The 11810-nt window shown below is 40.8% G+C and overlaps 1 protein-coding gene across 4 annotated transcripts in view; it reads left to right on the forward strand.

Annotated features, from left to right (window-relative positions):
* LOC124803055 overlaps positions 1-11475 on the forward strand; it is a 31047-nt gene extending 19572 nt beyond the window's left edge. For all 4 annotated transcript variants that reach the window (XM_047264180.1, XM_047264184.1, XM_047264182.1 and 1 more), the window contains exon 2: positions 10274-11475. In XM_047264180.1, coding sequence (XP_047120136.1) covers positions 10302-11291 — 990 coding nt within the window. In that variant the 5' untranslated portion in view covers positions 10274-10301 and the 3' untranslated portion in view covers positions 11292-11475. The remainder of the gene's footprint in view (positions 1-10273) is intronic.
* Positions 11476-11810: the final 335 nt, after the last annotated feature.

Below are 11810 nucleotides of genomic sequence, written 5' to 3' on the forward strand. Positions count from 1 at the left end.
CATATCCCTACAGTGTGTTACATCCAGGTATTTGTGCAAGTTGGCTGATTCCAACTGTGACTCATTGATTTTATTGTTGCACTATATATATATATAGCTATTGCTGAATTTGTCTCGTAAATAGTTATCCAAGAAAAACTTCCAAAATAGAAGTTTCATTGCCCAGATCACAGTTGATACATATTCTGATTACTAGTTTCAGCAAAGCTATAGTACCATTTTCAGATCTGCAAGTGTTACAAATATGTTACAAGGTTTATAGTTATCATATGTGATTTCAAAAAACTGTCAGCTCTATCGGATACATGAATTATAAATCTGCTACTTGTGACACATTGCCAGTAGCCATTGAAAATATGGATGTAAACTTTGAAATTCAAAATATTACCTGAAAGAAAATGCTTAAAAAATTTGTGGTGTCCCCACCGTTATAGGCTAAAATAATGTTTACCTCACAGAAAATTTACTCCTGTGTAACACTAAGTACACTAAAATAAAAGCCATAACTGTATCGCCAAAGCACAGAGATGTCAAATACATCAGTTGGAGCACATCCACTGCTGAAAGACGTGTATATGTTGATAACAGGCTCCGTACTGCCGGGAAGTTATCACAAGAATTATATAATACAGCAGAGTAGCACCAGGTATAGACAGTCTCATACATTATAACATTTAGTGTAGGAGTGATGTTATGTTATATACAAAGTAAACCAATTTGTTTATGTTAGCAACAAGCTTCCAAAATTACTGCAACATTCTAGAGCATGCAGTAATTTTTTCCGATCATACTGATAAGAAAATACACTATGTGATCAAAAACAACCGGACACCCCCAAAAACATATATTTTTCATATTAGGTGCATTGTGCTGCCACCAACTGCCAGGTACTCCATATCAGCGATCTCAGTAGTCATTACACATCGCGAGAGAGCAGAATAGGGCACTCAGCGGAACTCACGGACTTTGATTGTGGTCTGGTGATGGGTGTCACTTGTGTCATTCATGTGTACACGAGATTTCCACACTTCTAAACATCCCTAGGTCCACTGTTTCCATGTGATATTGGAGTGGAAACATGAAGGGACACATAACAGCACAAAAGCGTATAGGCTGACCTTGTCTGTTGACTGACAGAGACCGCCAGCAGCTGAGGAGGGATGTAATGTACAGGGCTATTACAAATGATTGAAGCGATTTCATAAATTCACTGTAGCTCCATTCATTGACAAATGGTCACGGCACACTACATATACGTAGAAAAACTCATAAAGTTTTGTTCGGCTGAAGCCACACTTCAGGTTTCTGCCATCAGAGCGCTCGAGAGCGCAGTGAGACAAAATGGCAACAGGAGCCGAGAAACGTATGTCGTGCTTGAAATGCACTCACATCAGTCAGTCATAACAGTGCAACGACACTTCAGGACGAAGTTCAACAAAGATCCACCAACTGCTAACTCCATTCGGCGATGGTATGCGCAGTTTAAAGCTTCTGGATGCCTCTGTAAGGGGAAATCAACGGGTCGGCCTGCAGTGAGCGAAGAAACAGTTGAACGCATGCAGGCAAGTTTCACGCGTAGCCCGCGGAAAATTGGCTCATGCCACAACTGGAGACCGACAGCGCCGACTTCATCTTTCAACAGGATGGTGCTCCACCGCACTTCCATCATGATGTTCGGCATTTCTTAAACAGGAGATTGGAAAACCGATGGATCGGTCGTGGTGGAGATCATGATCAGCAATTCATGTCATGGCCTCCACGCTCTCCCGACTTAACCCCATGTGATTTCTTTCTGTGGGGTTACGTGAAAGATTCAGTGTTTAAACCTCCTCTACCAAGAAACGTGCCAGAACTGCGAGCTCGCATCAACGATGCTTTCAAACTCATTGATGGGGACATGCTGCGCCGAGTGTGGGAGGAACTTGATTATCGGCTTGATGTCTGCCGAATCACTAAAGGGGCACATATCGAACATTTGTGAATGCCTAAAAAAACTTTTTGAGTTTTTGTACGTGTGTGCAAAGCATTTTGAAAATATCTCAAATAATAAAGTTATTGTAGAGCTGTGAAATCGCTTCAATCATTTGTAATAACCCTGTATAATAGGCAGACATCCATCAAGACCATCCCACAGGAATTCCAAACTGCATCAGGATCCACTGCAAGTACTATGACAGTTAGGCGGGACCTAAGAAAACTTGGATTTCATTGTCAAGCGGCTGCTCATAAGCCACACATCACGCTGGTAAACGTGATGCCTCGCTTGGTGTAAGGAGCATGAACTTTAGACAACTGAACAGTGGAAAAATGTTGTGTGGAGTGACGAATCAAGGTACACAATGCGGCGATCCAATAGCAGGGCGTGGGTATGGCGAATGCCCAGTGAACATCATCTGCCAGCATGTGTAGTGCCAACAGTAAAATTTGGAGGCAGTGGTGTTATGGTGTGGTCATGTTTTTCATGGAGAGGGCTTGTATCCCTTGTTGTTTTGAATGGCACTATCACAGCATCGGCCTATATTGATGTTTTAAGCACCTTCTTGCTTCCCACTGTTGAAGAGTAATTCTGGGATGGCGATTGCATCTGTTCATAATGCATGCCCTGTGGCGGAATGGTTACATGACAATAACATCCCTGTAATGGACTGGCCTGCACAGTCCTGACCTGAATCCTATAGAACACCTTTGGGATGTTTTGGAACGTGGACTTGGTGCCAAGCCTCATTGTCCGACATCAGTACCTCTTCTCAATGCAGCACTCAATGAAGAATGGGCTGCCATTCCTCAAGAAACCTTCCAGCACCTGATTGAACGTATGCCTGCAAGAGTGGGAGCTATCATCAAGGCTAAGGGTGGGCCAGCACCATGTTGAATTCCAGCATTATCCATGGAGGGCGCCACAAACTTGTAAGTCATTTTCAACCAGGTGTCTGGATTGAGATTTTCACTCTGCAGCGGAGTGTGCGCTGATATGAAACTTCCTGGCAGATTAAAACTGTGTGCCCGACCGAGACTCGAACTCGGGACCTTTGCCTTTCGCGGGCAAGTGCTCTACCAACTGAGCTACCGAAGCACGACTCACGCCCGGTACTCACAGCTTTACTTCTGCCAGTACCTCGTCTCCTACCTTCCAAGCTTTACAGAAGCTCTCCTGCGAACCCGGCAGAATAGCACTCCTGAAAGAAAGGATATTGCGGAGACATGGCTTAGCCACAGCCTGGGGGATGTTTCCAGAATGAGATTTCCACTCTGCAGCGGAGTGTGCGCTTATATGAAATTTCCTGGCAGATTAAAACTGTGTGCCCGACCGAGACTCGAACTCGGGACCGTTGCCTTTCGCGGGCAAGTGCTCTACCAACTGAGCTACCGAAGCACGTCTCACGTCCGGTACTCACAGCTTTACTTCTGCCAGTACCTCGTCTCCTACCTTCCAAACTTTGGAAGGTAGGAGACGAGGTACTGGCAGAAGTAAAGCTGTGAGTACCGGACGTGAGACGTGCTTCGGTAGCTCAGTTGGTAGAGCACTTGCCCGCGAAAGGCAAAGGTCCCGAGTTCGAGTCTCGGTCGGGCACACAGTTTTAATCAGCCAGGAAGTTTCAGGTGTCTGGATACTTGTGATCACATAGTGTATGTACTGAAAATAATTTACATTTTCATTACGTTTGAAAAGACATGCCAGCATCAAGGGGTAAAAATATAAGTAATTGCACTTTATGAAATTGATGTAAAATTTGTCAATGTTGCTTACATTATAAGCATAAAGTTGATTAAAATGTAAAAAAGACCAAGTCAATAATAAAACATTATGTGTAACATAAAAATGTAGAGAAAGCCAATTTACAAAACAAGTTTACATGTTAAAAAAATCAAGTGTAATGTATAAGGTCTAGGTCATAGGATGATTGAAGTAAGGGTAAGGTGTAGACTACTAATGTGGATAATAATATGAACACAACAAGCCTTTCAATGATTTGTGTTAAAAATATGTAATACAAGGGTGACATGAATACAAAAGTTATAAGAATGAAAAAATAGTGCTACCCAATGCTTTGTATAGAGTAACATTAAAAACAATCAGTTATTGATTGGTGAGTAGATTTTTTATCTATCCAATTAAATAATTTGTATAGAGTAATATATATAACCCGAGGTCTGGGTCATCTAGATCTCGTAGTATGTGGGCAAGAACTTCGTTCTAGGTTTGTACAGCTGTTTTCTGGGTTAATATAAAATGTCACAAAAATATATGGACAGGAAACAGGAGCTAAACCATGCCATCTTAAACACTGTCATGTTATTACAGGAAATCATACAAAACATAACCAGGGGTCAAGGTCATGGTGGTAACATATATCCATCATAACAGCAAGAAACAATCTTCGGAACTACTTGAATACAACTTCGTAACAGTACATAACTTCATAGGTTCTCATGTTCATGGAATAAAGAAAGTAGAACAATACTATGGTTAGCGATTAAAGTGAAACTGAATAAAATTATTGCTATAAAATATACAAAAATTAGATTTTTGAAGTCTGGGAAAGCCTAATTATGAAATGTATTCAGATCACACAGAGTACAGCTCAGTTAAGTTGGTAGTGAGCCAGGTGGAGAGAACTTTTAGACATACTACTTATGGTTCACAGCTAATGTGATACACAAGTCTGATTATTAGTTAAACATGAGAGACATACTGCTTAAGGTTCACAACTAACATGAGAGATAATCCTGATTATGCTGAAAGTTTGGTGCTTGTGCTCTAACTGAGCTTATGGCTACAGTGGACACTGACATAAGACAGAATTCTAATTATTAATATAAACTGCCCATTTTGTGCTCGAGGTCTAAGTGAGCTCAGGTTTGGAACTATGTTGAAACAACCCTTGATAACTGTATGTCAGATATGTGTACTCGTTTTAATGGTAAAGGAAAAAACATTAGGTTAACAACTAAGGTGAAATTCCGGATTTTTAATTTAAAACAGAAATGACAATTCAGTGCTCAAAACCTGGATGAGCTCAGATGTGAGAAATTGTGATGACCGCATAGAGAACAGGTTAAATGACCATGTACAAAACATAAACACGACAAATTTAGTGACAAGATTCACTTACGACTAACAGTTAACATCAGATCAAATTCAAATTATACATGTAAAAATGCCAACACTTGATGCTCGAAGGCTGGGTAAGTTAAGGTGTAGTCTGTGTTAAGCCAAGACATAATAAAGCTCCCCCAAGTAGATGGCACACTAATTGTTAAATAAATAGTAACTATGAATTGTGATATGAAGAATGATAACAGGCACAGTGAAATTAAATTATAAAATGTCATGAAAACAATTAAATTTTTTTTATTAACTTCTAGTTGACCATTTAATACTTTATGAGAAGTACTGCTATTCCCGGTGTATACCTGTAAATTTTCCTTTAGGTCCAGTTTCCTTTCCTTGATACTTTATGTAGCATTTTCACATTTTGTTGAATGTGTATTATTTTATTTTTCATAATGCTTCATATTTTTCATGTGTGTTCTGGAAGCAGTTTTATTTTGTTTATTAGTGCGCTCATTTTATTTTGTGTATTAGTGTGCTCACTGAATCTAGCAGGAAATGATCATCTGGTCTGCCCTATGTAAAATTTGTTACAGTCACCTTACTCCTAATTGTATACCTCCAAACCAATGTAAACATATCTCCTTATTCAATCTATGTGATGGTGCAATTATAATGTCAAAGTATTATATGTTCTAAAACCTAAGTTGGCATTAGATTTTTGAAACCTGTTCTTGATTTTATCATAAATTTTCCCTCTATATGTTATTTTGACACATTTCATTTTAGTTGCATTTTTGTTTTGTGTTTGGGTGGTGGCTTCTACCTGTGATTGTCTTTTCTTTAATATCATATAAACTGTTTTAACTGTGTCTCCGCTGTAACTGCTGGCAATGGCAATTTGTTTGAAGATTGCTAGTTCTTTGTTTACATTTACCAAGTGAGTAGGAACTTCCAAGACCCTGTGAATCGTAGCACAGAAGAAACCCATATCTTGCAGGATGGTATGGATTAGCATTTATTATGATGTCACAAGCTGCTGGTTTCCTATAAATGTTAAAAATCATGTTTACTATTTCGTTTACTGATTGTGAGTTCTAAGTATTTTATGTTCAAGTTCCTGTTTATGTTTATATTTATTGTCGTGGTTCAAAAATTACCATAGTTCAATTTAGAAAAGTCTAGTGGTCATTGTATATTTAAGAATATGTTATTCAGATAGGATTTCTGTTACCAAACAGGCTTTATATGAACTATTTTCCACAATAGCTGCAGCCTGTGGAATGAACGATAGTAGTTCAGCTGACATAAGACAGACTTGAGCTGGGATGCATCTGTGGGGGCTGGCAGTTGTTGGCTGGCAGATACGTGCTGCAGCATAGGCTGTATGCCTGATGCGCTGAAGGTGTGTCCTAAATAATCGACCTGGCAGAGGAAAAAAGAACATTTATCAACATTACTATGCAGGTTCGCTGCTGTGAATGTGGAGAAGTATGTGTTGAGGTTCTGTGCATGTCATTGAGGTAGTTCACTGTCACTGGAAGATCCTTTGATAAGTGCTTTAATTACCTCTGGAAGATCACTGGGGCACTGGATATGCCAAATGGAAGCTGCTTATATTAGACTAATCCAAAAGGGGTGTTTATGTCTGTGATCTCTTGGGAGTCACTGTCCAATTGGAGTTGAAGATAAGCATCCTGAAGGTCGATTTTGGTGAATACTGTACCCTCAACAAGATGAGAAACTATGTCCTCAAGCTCATGAGTGGGATATGCGATGACTGTGGACTGGTCATTCACAGTGGCCATGATGTCACCACAAATGCAGACAGCACCCGTCAGTTTATCCACAATCACAATGGGGGAGGTGCAGTGGCTACATGTGGTGGGGATGAAGATACCCTTGTCTTGCCTCTTGGAGTCGTTGCAAGTCCTGTTGAAGCTTATCCTGGAGAGTGAACTCGACACAACAGTCCTTAAAAAAATTTGAGACTGCAGTGTGTAAAAGCGGGTTATGGGTCTGGGGTGGTTTAGGGCAGAGGCTCGGGGGAGTGACTGCTTCAGAGGTGTCATGAACCTCGATGCCCAAAACGTGGAGTAAGTCAAGGCCAAGCAGATTAGATGCCCCAGGAGCTGTAACAACCAGAATCCTAGCTGGGGTTACCGTAGCTCCATGGTGGAACCTGGTCCAGAAGCATCCTGCCACGAGCCATTGTCAATCTGGAAGGTGACTGGTTTGCTTTCCAAACTCCACCTTCATAGACAGCAGCTTCTGGAAAATATGGTTGGGAAGGATCCTCCTCGAGGTCGCCCTGTGCTCAATCCATGGACATGGATTGGATGAGTGACAAACTTCAGCTTCATGGCCAAACTTACTGCAGGCAGTACACTTTGCCTTGTAGAAATGGCATTGGTGTCACGGATGGATAACAAAAAACTATTTACAAGATCTTAACTGTTTGAAATGACACATCCTGGGAGGGTCTTTATCAGACTTGGACACCAACCGCTGCTGCAGAGCTTCTAAGGCAGGATGGGAGGCAAAGGCCAGCGCTGGATCTTGGATAGAAGCTGCTGCTCTAACAGATTGCTCAAAAGCCCAAATGTTGAGAAGGTTTGAGTTGAGTGAAGGATCTTTGAGCTTAAAGAGATCCTGCTGGGGACCTCCATCAGGGATGTAAACTAAAATCATGTCGCAGACCAGAACTGATGCATAAGGAAGCTTGCATTGTTCATGGGCACATTGAAACTGGCATTCCCAGGAGAGACTCTAGAGTCTTGATATCCATTTCCTATGGGTTTCGGTATGTAACTTCTGACAGCGAAAGAACTTTTGTCAAGCTGCAGCAATATGTATCTGAGCATTGAAGTATCATATTGCACTAAGTGTGGTTCTGCTTGGGAATGTAACTGTTGTAGCAGCTGGTAGATCATGGATCCTGCATTGGCCAACAATAAGGCACGCTGCTGCTGATCGCCACAGACATTGTACTCTGCAAGATGCTGGTCTAATCAAGCTGTGTAGCAGGCCCAAGGCTTGATTTACTTGTCAAAGGGCGGTGGTGTTGATGCACCTGGGTGTGCTTGGACGGCAGGCTGAGCACCAATCCCTACAGTAACAGGAGAGGGTGTCTTTAAGGCAAGCACTTGTGCCAGAAAAGCCTCATTCACCTGCTGCATCCTTTGGAATAAGAACAGCTCTGGTTGTCAAAATTTGTAAGTACAAATTAATTCCACCTCTTCTGCAGTTCCAAACAAGATGCACTTCTGTGGATTTGGCTCCACCTAACGCCCTGAAGCGTTAACTAAACACTGAAATGACCAACACTCAAAGAGAGCTGTTTTCCAATGCAGAAGCTTACTTCTCGGTGTTACACTGTTGTTACCAATGGCATCTTGACAAGAGCTTAATTGAGGAACTGCAAGCAGTCAGCGCATAAATCGTCAAGCTCTTGTCGAAGAGAATTGTCTTCAGTGATCCCTGGGTTTGTGTTTCCTTAAATAGCTGTTCTCCAGGTTTTGTGATGGGGCCAGCGACCTCTTGCTGTTGCCTGGCGAGGTACACGGTGGTCCCTAGCTCTCTGTGCACCTCCTGGCGGTCTTAGGGCATACTTGAAAATCCCGCGTGGCTGCTAAGGACTGTGTGAACATTGCTTTTTGTGCTTCACACTTTACATCCATTATGTTTGCTGGGGCTGGTGCCCCCGGGTGCCAAAGCATTGCTGCCATTCGTGTGCTGTTGTAACTCAACGTGCTTTGCAAGGTGTTTGCATGTTGCCTTGGCCTGTTCTATCGCCAGATACATCTCCAATTGAGCACATACGGGACTTTATTGGATGACAACTCCATAACCCACAACCAGCATTAACTATCTCTTTATTGACCGACCAAATGCAACGGGCATGGAGTGCCATCCCACGAATTGACATCTGGCACCTGTACAGGACAGTGCATTCATGTCTGCATGCTTACATTCAACATTCTGGTGGTTACACTAGTTTTAGAATTGCAGCATGAATATGTGCATCAGATACATTCTGTGTGTTGGCATCATGTAACATTACTTCAATGCAGTTAATTCCATGTGAACATTAAAACTTGCAATGCCTGGTGAGACCTCTGAGGTCTGCTGTTGACTGTGTGACTGTCTGAGCACACTGCTGCTTCAGACGAAAAAATTTCAAGTGTGCAGCTGCTACGTGGATTTGACTTGTCAGAATAATCATCTAGTAATTTCACTAAATCATCATACAAGACTTTCTCGAGAACAGTTCCTGTGCACAGTTTAACACAGAGTTTCTACACTTTGGTTGTAATGGTGTGCAAAAAGGAAGCTTTGTGCTCCATACCTATTATTTTGTAGATGTTGAAATGTGCCTGTAATTGTGTCCTGTAGTCTGGCCATTCTTTGGCCAGGCTTGCTTGCTTGTTGAGTAGCGATGCCACTTTTCTGACAGTGAGCAGCAGGTGTTCTATCTGCTGTGCCTGAAGTTATGCAATTTTGGTTAGTTACAGCAGATAGAACACCTGCTGCTCACTGTCAGAAAAGTGACAGTGGGGAAGCCAAATCAAAGACCGCATTTTATTGGCAGAACACTCAGAAGATGCAATAGTTCTACAAAAGAGACTGTTCATCCTCTGCTAGAGCATTGCACTGTGGTATGGGGCTCGTACCAGATAGGATTGACAGAGGACGTTGAAATGTCCAAAGGGAGACAGGTCATTTTGAATTAGAGCAAAATAACAGAGATAGTGTCGTGAATTGGTATGTGAGTAGGGGTGAGGATCATTAAAACAGAACCAGTTTTTGTTGCAGTGAGATCTTCTCATGAAGTTTCAATCACTAACTTTTTCCCTTGAATGTGAAAGTGTTTTAATGTCACGTACATAGGGAGAAATGATCATCCTAATAAAATAAAAGAAATAAGATCTCATACAGAAAGATTTAGGTGTCCATTTTTCCCATGCACTTTTAGAGAGTAGAATGGCAGAAAAATAGTGTGAAGGTAAGGTTTGAAGAACCCTCTGCCAGGCATTTCAGTGCTAATTGCAAAGTAGTGGTGTACATGTAGATGTAGCACATGGATCCAATACGTATCCTGTTTTAACTTTTAACATCTATTTTAATAACTGGTACAGATTTTAATATTTTCCTGTGTTTAATTATTACAGGCTAAGAAACCAATGTGCTTAAAAACTAATATTAGTGTTTGGTTTGCAGGTTATAACTGAAAGCAGTCATCACAAGGATGATAGAGAATTTTCCGGATGAACTGATTATTGAAATATTATCACATTTGTCAGCTCTTGACATAGTTAAAGGTGCACAATATGTATGTCAGAGATGGCACATACTCTGCAAGAGCCCAGCTGTTTGGAAAGGGAAGGAACAGAAGATAGATGGCAAGCATAATACACGTGATGTTGTGGAGATAGCAAAGGTGATTCCTCATATAACTTCACTTTGTATTGGAAAATCGGACAATTCAGACAATTTCCAGGCTTGGTTCACTGGTTCACATTTATATATTTCCTCGTCTATCGAGCGTGATGAGCTGAAATGCATAGTAGACCATCTAAACATCAAGAATGTATCAGCTCCAAGGTCTGTTATAAGTCGGTGTCGCAGCATACTCTTCACTGATAATGTGAAATTGGAATCATTAACGGTTTATATGGGTAACAGACCACCTCCAGACAAAGATGACACCTTTGAGCCATTGGTGAAACAGGGAAGCCTGGCACGTCTAAGAGCACTGCATTTCTTTGGTGCCAGAGCACTCAGTGCAGATACAATATCCTTGTTATGTCAATCTTGCACAGATCTAGAAGAGCTCTGTTTGCATCAGTCAAATAAGGTTACATCAGAAGCACTGTATAATCTGAAGAATTGCAGCAAATTGAAGATTTTACAAATTACAGACACCGCTGCTCTTAAGGACCTTTCATTTTTAAAATATTGTCCGGGTGTCACTGAATTGGATATCAGTCAGTGCTATTCTTTGCGTCCAGCTGCATTTCAGCACCTACTACATTTGAAAAACCTGAAAAGGTTCCATATGAGGCATTCTAATGTAAATGGTTTACCACTATCTGCAATGAGAGAGTCCATGAAGCAGCTGAAGATCATCGACCTGTATTATTCTTATGGATACAGTGAACGTGAGGTGGTCCAGTTAAAACGGTTTGCACCTCATATAACAGTATTAGAAGGCACATTTAATTTTGATAGGCATTGACAGTTCACGAACACACCTCATAGGTAAAATACAAATGTCATTCTATTTATATATCAGAATATATAAAATGTTTCCAATAAAATAAATATATGTACATGCTATTAGGTAAATACTTATATTATCAGAGCTTTCTGCCACTGTTTCCAGTAAAATAAATAAATATTTGTACATGCTACTAACTAAATACTTTGTCACTGCTTTCTTCCTGCCAGTGCATCAAGTCACAATAAAGGGGGAAACTATCTGTGTATTATTGTAAGTAATAATTCTTTTCAAAATAATTGGCAAGAATGAAATGTAATGTTAACATTTCACATCTGCTTAAATTTATATGTTTCTGTATGATATCAGTATTTTTCTTTGTTCTGTTGTGCGACAAAATGCACAAAAAGTGTGTGTGTGTGTGTGTGTGTGTGTGTGTGTGTGTGTGTGTGTGTGTGTGTGTAAAGCTCAACTGCTAATTGACCTTTCCTACATGCCTGTTTGCTGCTCAGAACCTCATCAAGGTAAGATCTTCTA

The sequence above is a fragment of the Schistocerca piceifrons genome, chromosome 6 (genome assembly GCF_021461385.2).
Source record: "Schistocerca piceifrons isolate TAMUIC-IGC-003096 chromosome 6, iqSchPice1.1, whole genome shotgun sequence".
NCBI classification, from domain to species: domain Eukaryota; kingdom Metazoa; phylum Arthropoda; class Insecta; order Orthoptera; family Acrididae; genus Schistocerca; species Schistocerca piceifrons.